The sequence below is a fragment of the Pseudorca crassidens genome, chromosome 19, assembly GCF_039906515.1.
Source record: "Pseudorca crassidens isolate mPseCra1 chromosome 19, mPseCra1.hap1, whole genome shotgun sequence".
Classification (NCBI taxonomy): domain Eukaryota; kingdom Metazoa; phylum Chordata; class Mammalia; order Artiodactyla; family Delphinidae; genus Pseudorca; species Pseudorca crassidens.
This window is the reverse complement of record NC_090314.1, coordinates 23,345,974-23,364,542: the sequence shown is the minus strand read 5'-3', so window position 1 is coordinate 23,364,542 and position 18,569 is coordinate 23,345,974. Positions and strand designations below refer to the sequence as shown.

General features: G+C 46.7%; 1 protein-coding gene across 4 annotated transcripts in view; it reads right to left on the bottom strand.

The window, feature by feature from the left end:
- Positions 1-8,460: 8,460 nt before the first annotated feature.
- The window catches only part of UNC45B (unc-45 myosin chaperone B), a 30,133-nt gene continuing 20,024 nt past the window's right edge, over positions 8,461-18,569 (bottom strand). For all 4 annotated transcript variants that reach the window (XM_067717030.1, XM_067717031.1, XM_067717029.1 and 1 more), the window contains 7 exons: positions 17,486-17,613; positions 16,497-16,563; positions 15,498-15,611; positions 15,023-15,138; positions 14,090-14,207; positions 11,573-11,728; positions 8,461-9,118 (listed from right to left, as the gene is read on the bottom strand). In XM_067717030.1, coding sequence (XP_067573131.1) covers positions 8,858-9,118; positions 11,573-11,728; positions 14,090-14,207; positions 15,023-15,138; positions 15,498-15,611; positions 16,497-16,563; positions 17,486-17,613 — 960 coding nt within the window. In that variant the 3' untranslated portion in view covers positions 8,461-8,857. The remainder of the gene's footprint in view (positions 9,119-11,572; positions 11,729-14,089; positions 14,208-15,022; positions 15,139-15,497; positions 15,612-16,496; positions 16,564-17,485; positions 17,614-18,569) is intronic.

The window sequence follows — 18,569 nt, the reverse complement described above, 5'->3', positions numbered from 1 at the left end:
AGCTGTGGTCTATTTCACAACAATGTGAATATACTTAACACTACTGAACTGTACAGTTTAAAACAGTAAATTTTATGTGTTTTTATTTTTAACACAGTTTAAAAAATGAACAAGACACTGTGAGAGTTATATCAAGGAAGCCCAGGGATGGGGGTGTTTCAAGGTGGGGTGTCAAGTGCCTGGTAAGGAGCACAGCAATGTAATGACACTGGTAAACTGTATAGAGAAAACTGTACATCATCAGTGACCTTGAAGAGGCTGGTTCAGAAGAAGGTAGTGGGTGTCAGGATATCACGGTGGGTAAATTCTCAGAGTCTGTAGGTAAGTGAAGGCCAGAGCATTCACAATCACACACACCTGTCTAACAGAATTCCCCTTTGTGAAAAGTTATATTTGTGACCATCTTGTGTACTAAAGGATGCTTGAAGATTATTTAGAAAACGTCCCATTAAAACACACACACACACACACACACACACACTCACACACTAGGGGATTCCCTGGCGGTCCAGTGGTTGGGACTGGGCACTTTCACTTCCAAGGGCCAGGGTTCAATCCCTGATTGGGAGCTAGGATCCTGCAAGCCGTCTGGCGCGGCCAAATAAAAAAAGTGTAGTGGAGCTACTAAGGGAAAAACAAGTCCCATTTGAAACATCTAGCCTTCAAAGCATTAAAGTTTTTTCCCATGTATTGGAACCTTTAGTTTAAACAGATTTCATGTTAGTTCATTGGTAAAGTAACTATATTCAAACTGGAAGCTCTCTTCCATGAATAAAAGGTCTTGAGTCTTGTTTGTCAAAGGAATGTCAGCAGACTATATCACCATCTCTTATCCCTTTAGGCTTAAAGAAACATTAATAATTTGCTGATAGGTGACATTTTTTTCTAAAAATAAAGAGAGATTTTGTTTCATCAAAGTATAAACCAAGAGGGCTTCCCTGGTGGCGCAGTGGTTGAGAGTCCGCCTGCCGATGCAGGGGACACGGGTTCGTGCCCTGGTCAGGGAAGATCCCACATGCCGCGGAGCGGCTGGTCCCTTGAGCCATGGCCGCTGAGCCTGCGCGTCCGGAGCCTGTGCTCCACAATGGGAGAGGCCACAACAGTGAGAGCCCCGCGTACCGCAAAAAAAAAAAAAAAAAAAAGTATAAACCAAGAAATTTGAAAAACTAAATGGATTGGAGAGATTTTTAAAGCACATACAGGGAAACTCCGGTGCCCCAAGCATTGCCCTGGCCCTGTTTCCACACTATACTTCTGCAAGCAGCTCAATGCAGGAAACAAGGATCTAACCCTAGGGAAAAGAAAAACAAAACAAAACAAAAACCTGGATACACATGAAGGGAGAGTCTGGGAGTGAACCTAGAGAGGCCCCAGTCAGGATCCCAGGGCACAGGGCTCAGGGGGCATATCCTCATGTCCTGAGGATACAAAATTGATGTTAATTGATAGTATACTTAATGTATTAGATTAACAGCAAAAACAAAAAGTTTCCTTGTATGAGGCAGAGAATTTGGAGATAAATTAGTTAGATAAATATAAAATTAAACAAAAAGTAAGATGATTATAAATCCTGAGCAAAGCAGGAAATTGTACAAGAGATGAAATGCACACATAGTGTATTGCCTAGCACAATTGTGAAAAGTCATAATAAGGTATACACTGAATATTTTTCTAACCCAAAATGCTGATATAAGCATATTGGCAGGATATGGGGAGGGGAGGATAGGGAGGGAGTGTAATTGAACTAAATCTTAAGGAAGTAAATAGATAACACCCATTTGAAACCCAAAACTGCACTTACAGAAAGGTATATCCAAAAGAAACATAAAAGTGATTGTTTCTGGGGAGCAGGAAGAGGGGTGGGACAGGAGACTGCTGATTTTATAATAAGCCTTGTAGAACTATTTGATTTTCAATACCATGTACTTGTGCAACTTTGATTTTTTAATTTTATAAAAATTCTTATAATAATCTGGAAGGTAGTAGACAATGTGTGTGTCTCCTATTTCGGAGCTTTTTCCCCCATATAACCTGAGTCTCTGATACAATCTGTTTTATAGTCCCAGATTCTTGGCACTCTTGTGAATGTAAAACACCGCAGGATCTACAGTCAAATAATAATAAAAATCCCATCCTGACCTCTCCCTGCACATTCTAACTTTTGAGTTTTGGGGATCTCGCATTCGTTTTCTCCAAAGCAACTATTGAAACTGCAGTGCTTGGCTCTGAAAATTACAGACCTGGGTGGGGAAAAAAAGAATCAGCAAGATAAGCAGATAATGTCTTCCCGTCCCTTAAGAGCTGCAAAAAAAGCAGATAACACTCAGCTTGGGAAAGCTCTCTTTCTAAATGCTATTCTGACAAAGGAGAATTGTATAAACACCTGGAATTGAGAGACTGTTGGTGTGTCCTATGAAAGTGATCACTAACTGCTAAAAAGTCTGTTATCCTGATCGGTTAACTAAATGATCTACAGCTCTGATAACATTTAAATTGACACCTTGGGGGCTTCCCTGGTGGCACAGTGGTTAAGAATCTGCCTGCCAATGTAGGGGACACAGGTTCGAGCCCTGGCCCAGGAAGATCCCACAAGCTGTGGAGCAACTAAGCCCATGTGCCACAACTACTGAGCCTGAGCTCTAGAGCCCGCGAGCCACAACTACTGAGCCCACGTGCCTAGAGCCCGTGCTCCGCAACAAGAGAAGCCACGACAATGAGAAACCTGCGCACCGCAACGAAGAGTAGCCCCCGCTCACTGCAACTAGAGGAAGCCTGCACCCAGCAACAAAGACCCAACACAGCCATAAATAAATATTTTTAAAATAATAAATAAATAGATAAATTGACACCTTTTTCCTGGAAGGGATGGATATACACTTATCCATCCATTTGTGCTCGAAAAGCACAAATTTGCTTTTTCGAGCCAGAAGGAAGAAGAGTTCTTTCCTGTCTCCCACATGCATGGAGATAATAAAACTTATGCTTCTGCTCAATTTCTTAAGAGTTTGAGAGTTATGTTTCATTTAAATGAACATTTCTTACCCAGGAAGCGCTGGTGACCTTCCCTACTGGTGTGACACCCAGAACTCACCCATCCCCAAGAAACTATGGGGACTCAGTTCCCCTTGTGCCAGCCAGCATGCACCCTGCACTGCCACCTGCAGGTGACAGCAGTAGCTCCTTCATTCTTTCCCATGACCTCTATTACCTTTTTTTTTTTAAAGAGTATGTTTACAAAACTTCGTTTTTGTGCAGAAAGCAGAATGGGGTTACAACCTCAGTGTAACTCGTAACCACGGATAGTTATGAGTCATCCATCAGTCACAGCTATTCACACTACAGCAAGACTCTTGCATGAAAACCTGACAACCCTTACAGTTTCGCTGGGGTGAAGTCCCCAAGCTTAGTGGTGGATTTCCAAGAGGGACTAAATGGAAGAAAGCAGAGTGTCATGGGAACTATGCTTTTTGGGTGGGTGGGTAGGTGTTCTGGGGTTTGTATCATAGGCACTTTTTAAAAAAACAACTACCAATTCCGTAGGAGCAGTCCAATAAATCCTGAACTGAGTCCTAACACTTTACCTTCCCAGACCCCAGGGAACATCCTCAGCTCACCTTTCAGCACCCCCTGGCTCCCTGGCTCAGGCTCTGTCTTAGAGCAGGGGTCCCCAACCCTGTCCAGGGCCTGTTAGGAACCTGGCCGCAGGACTGGAAGTGAGCAGCGGGCTAGCCAGAAAAGGAATTCATCTGCCGCTCCCCATCGCTCGCATTACCGCCTGAACCATTCCCCACCCCCGCCCCCTCCTCCCATCTTTGGAAAAATTGTCTTCCAAGAAACCGGTCCCTGGTGCCAAAAAGGTTGGGGGCCACTGCCCTAGAGGATTCATTTTCTAGCTCCCAAACCCACGATAAGCAGATGGGAGAAGAAATCTCCACCTTCCCACCCCATCCAAAGCTGGTATCTACAAAGACTTCAAAGACAGCAACTCACAGGCAATCATTTGGAACACAACCCATGGTAAAATGATCTCAGGGACCTAGTCATACCCAAGACCCAAAACTCACCTGCCTAGCTTGGGTCCCAGAACCTTGGTTCATGGTGTGGCTGTTTCCTTGAAAATCTTTCATGTTTTGTGAAAATCTTTCATAAAATGTTTTATGAAAGATTTTATGAACCACGAGGAAGTCTGTTACCTTGGTGTTTCGATGGATTGGGTTTTCAACTTCAGCACTAAGAGGGAAACCCGCAGACCCCAGAACCTCAAAGGTCAGTGCCAAAGTGTCATTTTGGCAGAACCAAATAGAAGGAGGTGACAAATGTATCCCCCTGCCGGTGGCACTTGGTATTTTACTGTATTGAGGTCATTTTCATTATCCCTTTCCTCCTTACAGATTATGAAATCCTACCTGAGAGTACGGTGTAAATTGTCCGTACATCTATAGCGCAGCAAGTGCCTCTGCAGCTGCATGTGGTCTTTGTTGCTGCCCAGGGGCTTTCTCTTTCTCTAGTTGCGACGAGCAGGGACTATTCTTCGTTTCAGGGCGCGGGCTTCTCTTTGGGGTGGCTTCCCTTGTTGCGGAGCACGGGCTCGAGACGCGCGGGCTTCAGTAGTTGTGGCTCGCGGGCTCTAGAGCGCAGGCTCAGGAGTGGTGCCACAGGAGCTTAGTTGCTCCCCGGCATATGGAATTTTCCAGGAACAGGGATCGAACCCGCGTCCACTGCATAGGCAGGCAGATTCTTAAAGACCACGCCCTTCCCTTCCTTCCTTCCTAATTCCTTCCTTCCTCCCTCCCTGCCTCCCTCCCTCCCTTCTCTCCTTTCTTATTGATGAAATTCTTAAAGCGTATGTGTTGTCTAAGGCAGACTTTCTTAGCTCCCCCAACGCGCTGGAATTTGACTGCAGATGGTGACAGGTGCAGGTGTTTTTGCGGTTCAGAGGAAACAAAATTAAGCACTATTTTCTGGGCGCTGGCGATGTGCCAGACTCACGCGCCACGGCCCGGCCCAGACACTCCAACAGGCCCAAGAAGGCGAAGAGAGAGGGAAGCATGCTGCAAAGAGAGGTAATGGGGAGACTTACTTGGCGGTCCAGTCGTTAAGACTCTGCTCTTCCAATGCAGGGAACGAGGATTCCATCCCTGGCTGGGGAACTAAGAGAGATGTAATGGGAGCCCACACTTCCCTGGGAGAGTAAGCAGCACCGTGGGGGCTCCTGGGTGGTTTAGTACAATCCCAGCTCCAACCTGGGCTCTCACCTGGCGCCCTGCGGCCACTCCGTCTTGGGATCTCGGAGAACAGATGTTATTGCATTTCATCACTGCGAGCTCGCTGGCCAAGAACCCTTGTTTCCTAAACACACTGAGGCCAGGTGTCCGCCATTCCTTGGGTGAATTTGCAAATGTTAACTGGCTTACTCACCAGTCCCCTGTTCCCCTAAGTGACCTGTTGAAGTACAGATCCATCAGTTGGGACAGGGAATATTAATCAGATGAAAGGAAAGGAACTAACTGATTATTCATATGCTACGAACCAGGTACTTAAGATCCATTCTTTTATGTAATCCTCATACTCTTAAGAGAAAAACATTTACTTTCTATATTAAGTCTCTAAAAATGAAACATACAGAAAAGTGCATAAATCGTAAGTTTGATGAAAGTGAACACATCCAGACCAAAAATTAGATGCTCTCTTAGGGTCCCTCCTCATCACTATCCACTCCCTTCTCCCTACAAGTACTGTAAATAGTATCCCGACTCTGAATACCATAGGCAAGTTTGCCTGGTTTTGAACCTATACAAATGGAATCATTCACTATATAGTACATGGTGTTAGGTCCAGCTCCTTTCACTGAATGTTATGTAAGTTGCCTCCATATTGTTGTATGTAGCAGTAGTTTATTCACTTTCATTGGTGTATCATCATCTCCTGTATGAGGATGGAACAATTTATCCAGTTTCTATGGACATTGGGGTTATTTGCACTTGGGAGCTGTGATTGAAAATGTTTTCTTTCATTGTATAGTACATGGGTTTTGGCACACATAAGTATGTATTTCTGTTGACTCTGTACCTAGGAGTTGCTGGCTATTTTAGTGGGTACTGCTTAACACTTTTAGGGATACTGCCAAATACATTTTCTTAGGTGGTTGTAGTAATTTACATTCCCATCTGCAATGTATAAGAGTTCCAGGGCTTCCCTGGTGGCGCAGTGGTTGAGAGTCCGCCTGCCGATGTAGGGGACATGGGTTCGTGCCCCGGACCGGGAAGATCCCACATGCCACGGAGCGGCTGGGCCCGTGAGCCATGACCACTGAGCCTGCGTGTCCGGAGCCTGTGGTCCGCAATGGGAGAGGCCCCAACAGTGAGGGGCCCGCGTACCGCAAAAAAAAAAAAAAAAGAGTTCCAGTTACTCCACATTCTCACCAACACTTGATTTTTGTCAGTGTTTTTAATATTAGCCATTCTAATGTCTATAGTGGCATCTCATAATACTTTTATTTTCCATTTTCCTGATGACTAGTGAGGTTGAGCATCTTTTCATGTACTTATTGGCCTCTTTTATGACATGCCTGTTCAAGTAGTTTGCTCAGGTATTCTGGATTATTTGCATTTTCATATACACTTTAGAAATAACTTATCAGTCTGTCCCCCAAAAGGCTCAGGTTTGATTAGCATTTCATGGAACCTATATGGCAGTTTGGAGAGAATGTACATCCCCAATTTAATATTGAGTCATCCAATCCATGACATGGTAATATCTCTCATTTATGTAGGTTTTCTTTTATTCCTCTCAATAATATTTTATAGTTTTCTATGTAGAATCCTTCAATATCTTTCACATGATTTGTTCCTAAGTATTTGATGTAGTTTTTGTTATTGTAAATGGCATCATCTTTTACATTTTAATTTCCTAATTGTTACAGGTATACAGAAATACAATTAATTTTTGTAAATTGACCTTGTATCTAAATTCACTTATTATTTCTAAGAGTTTATCTGTAAATGTTTTCTGTACACATGTACATGTATACATGTACAGTACTGTTGTGTGAATAATTTGAAAGTTTTATTTCTTGATTTTCAATCTTTCTGCTTTTCATTTCCTTTTCTTGCCTTATTGTACTAGCTTGAACCTCTAGTACAAACATCTAGCCTTATTGTACTAGCTTGAACCTCTAGTACAAAACCAAATAGAATTGGTAATAGCAAGTATTGTTTTACTGTTTTTTTTTTTTTGGCTGTGCTGGGTCTTTGTTGCTGCATGCAGGCTTTCTCTAGTTGGGGGCTACTCTTCGTTGTGGTGCACGGGCTTCTCATTGCGGTGGCTTCTCTTGTTGTGGAGCACGGGCTCTAGGCACGCGGGCTTCAGTAGTTGTGGGACACAGGCTCAGTAGTTGTGGCTCGCGGGCTCTAGAGCACAGGCTCAGTAGTTGTAGCGCACGGGCTTAGTTGCTCCATGGTATGTGGGATCTTCCTGGACCAGGGATTGAACCTGTGTCCCCTGCATTGGCAGGAGGATTCTTAACCACTGCGCCACCAGGGACGTCCCGTGTCTCATTCTTAATCTCAGGGGGATCATTAGATATCATTTAGGCTGTAGCCTTTATGTAGATAATCTTTATCAGACTAATGAAGTCTCCTAATTTTAGTTTACTGGAATTTTTTATCATGAGTTGTTTAATTTTATCAAATGTCTTCCCTGCATCTATTGAAATAATCATATTATTTTTCTTCTTCATGCTGTTAATGTGATATATGGAAATGTGATACAAGCTACACATATCAGAGTTATCTCTGGGAATTTTGATGGGTTATTAAGAATGGTCCTCTCTCTTCTCTTCCATGATTATGAGCTATAACAACTATGTGGGAATTCCCTGGCGGTCCAGTGGTTAGGACACCTTACTTTCACTGCTGAGGGCCAGGGTTCGATCCCTGGTCGGGGAACTAAAATCCCACAAACCACGGGCAAAAAAAAAACAAACGTGGAAGTCTGGAGCTTCTGGGCACTATCTTTCCCACCAAATGAAAAGAGCTTGCCAGAAATTAAGCCCAACCCAGAGGAAATTAAAACCAAAATATGACACGGGGGATGACAGAGAGATAAAAGTCCTCACACGGAAAAGAATATTGATGACAACATTTGAGCCCTGGTTCTAACAATGTCAGACCTTTCCCTGCATTGACAAGATATATGAACCAATGAATTCTTTTTTTTTTTTTGCTTAAAGTACTATGAGTCGATCTTATTTACATTCATCACATACATCTTGCTTAGAAGATTGCCCCAAGCAGATTGCAAAAATCATGTCATACTCTTGAACATAAACTGTACTTCCAGTGATGGGAATGGACATGGGGCTGGGACAGGGCACTACAGCTGAAACATGCAGTTCTAGGCAGCCTTATTCAAACAGCATGGGAGAGACGATATAAAAAACAGCACAGATCAGCATCCAGATACACCAGCACTAACGTTTATATTCACACACCTGTTAGTTCCTACTTTACCACACAATCCATTTTCCAAAACATAAAGAACTTCAGCCCATTATCCTGGACTTTGGAATGGGTACAGAGAGAATTATCCAACCTGTCTTCCTAATCACAGATGAAAATTATTCTAGGAATTTTGGGAACATGACAGATGTAAGGAACAAGAGAGCTAATGAAACATGCAAACTTTCCTAGAGCAAAGGGGGAGATTCACAACTCAGGGGACCATCAAGTCCTTCTTTTATATGGAGACTTCGTTGTCGCTGCTATGATCCCTAGCTGAACTGACACCCCAGGAGTGAGTTCTTAGCTCAGAACTCTGCACAGAACAGGAGCAGCCCCAGCATCCCTCTGGGCCCTGTCTAAGACACTGGTTTAATGAAGCCATAATCCATGCATTTGATGAGACATTCCCGAGCTGTCTGAACCACTGCTGCCCTCTTCTCATCTGGCTCTTGTTTGCCCACCACAGTCAGGATCTCCAGCAACTCACTCTCCACCAGCTTCTTGGCCAGCTCAGCATCAGCCGCCAGCAGGTTGTAGGCAATGACCAGGCCCCGGTGTTGAACTGACAGCCGGTCGTGCAAGCAAAGCCGCTGTAGTATCTCCAACCACTGAGTCGTCTGAAGGTGGGGAAGAGGATAAGGAAGGATTGGAGGAATCAGTGGGGGGGACGGAGAAAGTAGATTTTGGACAAGATAAAAAGAAGGCCTTGGCCAGGCCCAGATTCTGAGCTCTGAAAGGGGAAGCACACATCTGGTTATCTGTATGGGGCTCAGCATATGCCCACTTGAACCCCTTGGGACTAGCTGGGTGATGCCCATCTCCTTACCAGGACCAGGGCAGGAATTGAAGAACTAGAAGGAACTTGAAATAATCCAATCCTTTTCATTTTATAAGTGGAGGAATTGGGGTTCAGGGAGAGGAAGTAACTTAGCTATAGTCACACATCTGGAAATAGTAGAGAATAAACATCCACACATCCATTTAATTTTTAAGCATCTTGAGAAGCAAAGGGACCTGCCCACTGCATGCCTGAGTGGAATGGGAATGGAGGATGTTCAGAAAGGAGGATTCTAACCCTGGACGCATGCACAACGCCTGCTTCTGCCAACCCAGGTGCCCTTAGAGACATGCTCTAGGCATGCACTCCACCAGCCTTGACTTCAACTGGAATTAACACTGGAGTCTGGAGTGTATCCTCTCCTCCACCCCTCCTCCATCTCTCTCCTCCATTTCCAGATGTGAAGCAGCCCAACTACTGTACATGGGGGAGACAGGACTCTAGACCACTCTGATCACCCGCAGGAGACAGAAATGGAGCTGAGAATAGAACCAGGAGGCTTGACACTTACAACATTCAACAGACACAGAATAGAATAGTCATCAGTATGGGTTTTGGAGTCAGAGAGACTAGTGTTCAGGTCCCAACTCAGCCACTTACCAACTGTATGACCTTAGCTAAATTATTTAACCTCTCCAAGCCTCAGGAGCCTCATCTGTTATCTTACCTCATAATATTGTGATGATCTAATGATATGACACATGAAAAGAGCTTAGCATGATGGCTAGAGCATAGTAAGAGCCCATCACATAGAAGTGGACAGGAATGATGATTTTAGGCACTAATCCAACAATTTCCCCTTTGCTTCCTCAGACCTATTACCTTCCACTAGTTAGCAGAGATACCTTTCTACATACATTGCTATCAGATGGGGAGACAGATACAGAGAGGAAGAAAAGGCAAATTATTCTTCTGAGCTTCTCAGCAGACTTTTGTAAACTCTGCACTGTATCCTACCACAAGGAAAGGAAAGGAAAGTTCAGCTAGCTGTGGTAGGGTTCAGGGAAAGATTTTATGCTGATGCGTAATTGATCATGGGTCTAGTGCCTATCACTCCCTGGGACAGGAATGCAGCCAGGATTTCTGAGCCCCTTGGGAAGATGGAAGAAGTGGCCAGGAGTGGGTTGCAATCCTGAAGGATCCCAGTCCCCTCCTATCTAACTGGCTATGTGGTGTTGGACTATTACTTTTCTGAGCTCGGTTTCACCATTGGTGAGTGAGGATAATAATAACCATGCCCACTGCACAGGGTTGTTGGGAGGATGGAATGACATAATAGGTGCAAGCACTTAGAGCAGCGCCTGGAGCACAGTAAGTGGAGGAGTCACAGAGCACCCTGCGGGGCCTGGTGACAGAAATGTGTGACCAGTAACTTCAGCAGAAGCTGCTCTAGGATAGCAGCCTGTGGTCCCCAGGCCGGAAGCACCCCACCTCCGATCTACTCAGTCAGAATATCTGGGGAAAGTGTTTTAACCAGCCCTCCGTGTGACTCTTACACACCTTACAATTTTGAAAAACTTGCGTTAGGGAAAGTGCTGAAGGCCAGGGACCAAGCAGGATGAGCTACATCTAGGAGAGAGACCCCTCCCCTGGTGCCAGGACAGCATAAGCCCCCATGGAATTTAGAGAACACACACACACACACACACACACACACACCCCTGCCTTAAGCTGGCTATCTAAAAGAGCCTGCCTGTAAAGCAGACTTGCTTTAATACATTTGAATTGAGATGTTTACATTTTTCACCATCAGTGAATATGATGCCCACAAACTAAGTTCAGTTTGGTGAAATAAGGAAAATTTCATTTTGCATCCCCTTGTTTGCGGCTATGTCAATATCACTCTCATTACACCTGCTGAGATGGCCACAGTCCCACAAAGGGTCTGGTCGTCACGTGAACTTAAGAGAATCTGCTGCCTCTTCGTCAAACTGTGGATGGTAACCCAACCACATCCATTCTTCTCTTGGGGAGCTCAGGGGCTCCACAGCAATAGTTAGTGCTATTGTTATTATTGTGATTATTCTTAAGTAATGACTTATAAGCACCACCAAAGTGAGTTAGCACACTTAGGGAGTCCAAATGGTGAGTGTAGGGGGTCGAATCATATAGATTCTCCTCTCTTTAGGTGGTAAGAACAGATACAGGGGCTGGCCTCCCCCCAGAAGATCATACAGGGCAGTGTGGTCTGGGGGTGGGGGGACTCCCCAGAGTCCCTAGGGCCCACTCTCACCACTTGAGTCATCTTGAAGCACAGTTTCTTATGTGCTGCTGTCAGCATGGCCAGGGCCCCCGCAGCCGCATTCTGCACCTTGTCATCATCCTCCCCGCAGAGCAGCACCACCAGCTTCAGCCGGTCATTCCCATCAGCCAGGAACCTCTCCTGTACCTATGGGAGGCGGGTACACGGCTCAGAGAAAAATGCCCCCATCGGCCCAGCCTGGAGAGGGAAAGATGCATCTGGAGCCAAATTCTCTGACCCAAGATCCCTCAGAGCTTTTCTTTGAGCATCTCACCCATGACACCTCCTCCTCCAGGAAGTCTTCTCTGACTAGTTAGATGAAAGTGCTACAGACTCCTCCAGCTAAAAGGTTAAAGAGAATAAGGGGTTCCTTGTATAGCATTCGCTGTTGCCTCTGTTTGCGTTCAGCTCTCCACCCATGGGGAAAGGGCAGGCACAGACTCCTGAAGGGTAGATGTTGCCTGAAGAGCCATGTTTCACTTCCCTTTGGGGAAGCCTGGACTGTTTCTTCCACAACAGATGGGCCTTCAGGGTCTGCCATTAAATGACTTTGCAGTCCCTGAAGGCACAGAGGCTTGGCAAGAGCAGCAGACAGTTGGGTAGTTTACATGGTACTCAGGAGCTGCTGTACCATTCACCAGGTGAGGGATGAGGCTTCCCAAGCACCCAAAAGCCAGGAGAAGAGCCTCCTGGGGCCCAGGGCCCTGACATGCCTGAAAGCACACTGACCCCCCCCTCCCCCCCACACCCCTCTGCTCTATAGTAAAATCTGATTGATTAAATTTAAGGGCATTTTGTTGGGTGAGGTGTCCTAGAAGGGGAACGCCAAGAGGGGTCAAAGGTCACAGCTGCCCAGGTTATAAACCTCTACCTACAACTCCCTGAAGCTGGAGCAGTGGTCCTCAGAGGTAAGAGTATAGTGATAGCGCAGTCCCCTCATGGGGCACAGGTGTGACTAGAAAGCAGCTGCCCCAAAAGGACTGCATTCCCCACCTCTTGCACTAAATATGGCCATGACCTCATTCTCATTACAGAACATGAATGGATGTAATGTGTGTCACTTCCAGGCCACCATGGCGGAGCGCTACAGGGGTCTCTCCTGTGGTCTGTCTCCCCATTCCCCATCTGAATGGAGACCACTCTCAAGGTGGCAGAGGGAGAGACAATTCTTTTTTTGGGGGGGGGGGTATAGTTATTGATGATTGAAGATGCCTGCATCCCTAAGTCATTGCTTGGAAACGAGCCACCTGATCCTAATGTGAGCAAGAAATGATGTGAGCGAGAAATGAACTTCTGTCCTGTTGGGACCACTGTTCATTTTGATTCGGGTTGTTGTGGCCACTGGTGCTCCCCATCCCCTCCACTGTCTTTGGATACACTCTCTTCTCCCACGTGGCTGCCAGGCCCCCAGCCCAGCCTCAGGCCAGCTCCCTGGTGGACTGTGGTAGCTTTATTTCTTTTGATTTTAAAAGACTTTCATGGATCAGGTTTTCCTGCTATAACAGTGAGAACATCCAAGACTTGAGTTAAGAACTGAGGGGCAACGGAGTGGGTCTCACACTCGGCCACTAGCCCTGGTTGTCATGTTAACAAAGGGCCTCAGATTTCAACCCTGTTGTTACCTCTGATGAGGTTCTACCTACAGGCACAGCAGTGCTCTGCCAGGATGGAAAGAAGGAAACATTCATTCATCATATGGTGATAATTTATCCCAGTACCAGACCATGAAGCCATTGATGTGTTCTGAATTCATTTTATTTTTACAAATCCTATAATTATTCTGTGATGAACACAGTTATAGTGCATTGCGGTTTCTGTGGAAACAGCGATCGTTCATTAAATGTTAACATTTAACATATTCTAAAATCGTTTGTAACTGTTTTTGCATTTCTTCATTTTTTTATATATGTGGAGCTTCAACAGATGCAAGTGGTCTAGCCTCTCTTGACCTCTAAGAGGCCCTGGCCTCCTATATTTTTTGCTATGAGATTATTTAGTAAATAACTTGGGGAAATGGGACTTCTACACCATCCAGCCCAAGCTTTGGGGTCAAAGCCACAGCTAGGGATGATATTACTTTGTGTATTCTCCTTTGTCTCCTTTGTGCATTATATTCCTCTTGGGGTCCTTATAGGGAGGGAGGCTGTCATCTAGGAAAGATTGAGGGATTCCTGGGTTCTTTGACAAAATGTTGCCTTAAGGGCTTCCCTGGTGGCGCAGTGGTTGAGAGTCTGCCTGCCGATGCGGGCGACATGGGTTCGTGCCCCGGACCGGGAAGATCCCACATGCCACGGAGCAGCTGGGCCCGTGAGCCATGGCCGCTGAGCCTGTGCGTCCAGAGCCTGTGCTCCGCAACGGGAGAGGCCACAACAGTGAGAGGCCCGCGTACCGCAAAAAAAAAAAAAATGTTGCCTTAATACCACTGTAACAGCCCCCAGTCTAGCGCCAGGCCCTGACCTGTGGCCCGACTCTCCATGCCTTGATCACTCCCATCCGGAGCCCCCTCACCTCCTTGTTCACCACCATGTTGCACATGCACTCTGTGGCTGCCTGCCGCAGCTGGTCATGGTTCTCAAACATGTAGTTCTCAATATCTGGCAAGGCCTTCTCCTTAAAGATCTTCTGCCTAGGGTTTGAGGGGTGGAAGAAGAGAGGCTGCTGAGTCCTCTGTAATGAGCATTTGGGGTTTTGGCCACCCAAGGGCCATTCCACATCCTCAGCCAGCATGGTTTAGATGGCAGTAATCCCACCCCCGGCTCCAGGAGGGGTATCCAATGACATAGCACAGCATCCTGGCCATAGAAACAGGGTCTGGGATGAACATGTCACCCAGCCAGAGATTCTCTTGTATTATTGCTGGGGAATGTCTTTCTCTCTCCTGCTGGAGATGAAGCCAAGAAGATGTGAAGTCTGGAGCAACCCTCATGTGATCATGAGAGAGGGGAAGAGCCCGTCTGAAAATTAAGACAATACAGACAGAAGAGGTGGAGAGGTGTAGGATCTAGGACAGCTTTGTAACGCCTGCATCAAGCCGCACCTGAATCTGGTTTATCCCAGATGGGTCATTAATGACCTGAGTCATTAAATTCCCTTTATGCTTAAACCAATTGGAGTTGAGTTTTCTGCCACTTGCAATCAAAAGAATTTCAACCCAATCCCACCATCCCCCTGCTTCTGGGGATGTGTGGGGACACTTTATCCCCACCCATCCACCTGATATCTTTTCTACTACTTCAGAAGGAAATGCCTTTCCAGTCTCCTTTGGCTTTGCACATTCACTGTAGTCTTTCCAAGTGCTAGTTCAAATCTTTCCCACGGTCGTTTCTACCCACTGCCTTCGAGCCTGTCCTCAGAGAAGAGCACACACGGTACCTGTGACATTTCCACCAACACTTCATGGGACACCTCTCTCCACCCCTGCTCCCTCTATGCCCCACTCACCGGAGTTTGTCACTCCGCTCAGACAGGTTGGTGAGGCCTAGGAGAGCCTCATAGTTCTGGAGCCCATCCCTCTGTGTGTTGAGGAGACTCACAAGGGGCCGCACTACTTCGTACACCTGTGGGGGGAGGCGTCAAGGAGTGGTCAGGTGGAGACCATGTCCCCCCAGTCATTTACAGGTGCCCAGCTCTAGAATTTCCAATGCACGTGCCCACCCATTGTCTGATTCAATCTTCACAATGATCCTGAGGGGTGGGATTATTTCCTTTACTTCGTAGGTGAGATAACTGAGTTTCCAAGGGGACGGCCTTATTCGTCAGAGGTAGAGCCAGGCCTGGGATCCACGCACCTCCAATTCATGGCCCTCTTTGTGACAGCACCACGCCCTCTCCCAGGCCAGGGGTAGGGTGGCAAGGGGAAAGGCCCCTGGGAGCAGACTCCTCCCATCACTGCCACCCTACTGCCCCCATCACCCACCCGCTCCCCAGGGAAGGCGATGTCCGGATTGGAGACTGCAGCGATCTTCGCTAGAGCATGGGCTGCCTTCACCTTGCCCACGTCTGTGCCCTCCAAAGCCAGGGGAATCAGGGCCTGCAAGAAAGGGCACAGTCACCCCTCGGTCACAAATATACAGAGGCCTCTCTCCCTAGTGTCCCTCTCCAACTGCTGTCCCATCAGAAGTTCAGGAAGACTGTAATAGAGTCAACTCTTGAGCATCATGGAAAACAGTTAAATTCTTAATCACGGATTCACTCCCCTTGGTTCCTAGCACACATGGAGATCTTCGCCCGCCCTCTTCCCCACCCATCCGTACGTTCATGTGGCTTTTGGAAAAATAAATCAATCATTTTTTACTTTCTGACTAAGTCAAACCTAATCATAATAGCAGCCATTCACTGAGCACCTCCTATGAGCCAACACTTAAGTGTATTTTCTCTAATCCTTGTGACATTCTGCAAAGTGAGTGTGTGATGTTCTCCCTTGTTTTACAGACGAGGAAACTGTGACTCAGGGAGATTAAGTAATTTGCCTGAAGTTGCACAGCTAAAAAGGGGACAAGCAAGGACTCGATGACAAGCCTTCTATAGCAAAGCCCACGGTCTCTATCTGCACCAGGGTTCCTTCCAGTAACAAGGAGGATAAATGGGATCCCACAGTAAATCCCATGACACTTCATAGACTTAGGCACTGACAGCACGGATACCTTAATGACTGTATTCCAGAGGTCGGGTTGGGGCAGGGGGTGCATTATTCTTGGGCCAGGCAAAGAACGTGCACACACAAATACACACAAAGAGACACACACATACACAAATGAAGAGACACAGAGACACACACAGACACACATAGACACATATACACATACATACACACAGAGAGACACACACACAGACCTACACACACGTACACAAGTGTGCTTCTCCCCAGTGAAGCACCTTCTAGGATGGCAAGGACCCCTTAGCCCACCCAATGTACCTTGCCACCACCTTGAGCCACGATGGTACCTCGGTCCTTTGGGTTGTCACACAGTGCCAGGAATACCCTGGAGAGCAAGGATAAAGGACATTCAGTGCATGAGCACACGCTTCCCAGGCATCAGCAGGCCCAGTGAAACTCTGGGAAGTGCTGCCAGTGAGCACGTGCCCCAGAACTAACCTTGGGAAGATACTGCCATGGACATAAGTGGCTGAGGAGGAAGTGAGGCCAGATGTAGCTGCAAACAGCGGCCCCATCCCTGTTTAGGGAGATACCAAATGGCTCCCTGCTGCCCAGCATCCAGGAGAAACTCTTCCACATGGAAGCACCCCAGGACCACCATGTTCTGGCCCTTGCCGTCCTCTCTGGTCTTATCTAGCACCACTCTCTCCTGTGCACTCCATGCTCCAGACATATCCCTGGAGAACCCCGTCCTCATTCACTCATTCTCCCTCCATCCTCAGGGTCTTTGCATACGCTGTTCCCTCTGCCTGGAACCCTTCCTTCTGCTGCATTTGAGTGGCTCCTTTTTTTCCTTCAGGGTTCCCCTGAGTTGTGACATCTTCCAGGAGGCCTTTCTAGCTGCCTACCCACCTACCCTCCAGTCTGGCCAGTTGGGTGCCACTGCTCATGCTCCAGCCAGCCCTCTGTATGTCCCCCATCATGGCACCTGCCGTGTCGTGTGGTAACTGAGCCTGTGTGCCTCCCGTCAGGCTGCACAGAAACTGTGCCTTTCATCTTTGGCATTTCAGGGCCTGGGAACCAGGTCACCAGAATGGACAGTGACCTCTTTCCTCACAATGCAAAGTTGCCCCTGTGATGACCTGCCCGCCATGTCACTTTTCAGTGTTGATCCCCATCAGCCTCCTCTTCAGGCCCCTAATGGCTCATTCCCTCATTTACTCCCCACCCCCACCATCTCTATCTCCCCACCCAGCCTCCTGCCTCCAGGCCCCTCAGACCCCAGCCCTGAACTGCTGCAGCCGTACCTGGCCAGCAACTCTTTGGTCTGGTCAGTGAGGATGGCATTGTCGGCTTTCACCATGCAGGCCAGCACTGAGATGACACCGGCCTTCAGAAGCCGCTTCACCCGCATGTCCACAAAGTCCTTCTTGTCCTGGGGAGATGAAAAGATGGCAAGGAAATCAATCCCGAAAGAGAAGGAAGATCATCCAAAACCCTAGATGACCTAGATGTTACTTTCTTGCAGAAGGCTGGCTTTCCATTAGGCTATGCATGGGGGTGGGGTGGGTAAACAGAGGTGGGAGGGGAGAGAGAACAGATAAAGCTGACCTAACAGTGGATTGGGTCAGCCCCGGGGTTGAATAGTCTCTACAGATAATCCTCAGGGTGGCTGGGAAGAGGCAATCTCTAGAAGCCACATTAGAACTTCATGGCGGCAGAACATGCTCTACACCCTTGCCTGCGCGAAATCCTATGCAGCTTTAAAAAATGATTCAGAGAACGACATAGCAGTGTGGAAAACATCTAAAGCATTTTCCCCAAATTGGGTACAAAATAATAACTACATTCTGATTATAACTATTTTTATTATTTTTTCTTTTTTAAGTAATTAATTATTTATTTATTTGGCTGCGCTGGGTCTTAGTTGAGCCACGTAGGATCTCTAGTTTTGACATGCGAACTCTTAGTTGCAACATGTGGGATCTAGTTCCAGGACCAGGGGTCGGACCCGGGTCCCCTGCATTGGGAGCACAGAGTCTTAGCCACTGGACCACCAGGGAGGTTCCCTGATTATAACTATTTTTTTTAAAACGCACAGAAATAAAGAGTCTCTGGTAGGTGATATAATACACCAAAATAGTTCTCAGAGGGAGATGATGTAATTGCAAGTAGCTGTTTTCTTTTCTCTACTGTCACATTTGTGTTTGTTTTGCAACATGGTTATATTACTTTGGTCATTTTTTTAAAAATCTAAATGTTTTATTGGCTGGAAATACAATGCATATATATTCATATACAAACCACATACAAAGTATGCCGTTGCGTGTAGTGAATCATTGTGGGAAGGGTCCCAAGCGGATTTGTGACACCTGGGCTGCCCCTGATCCC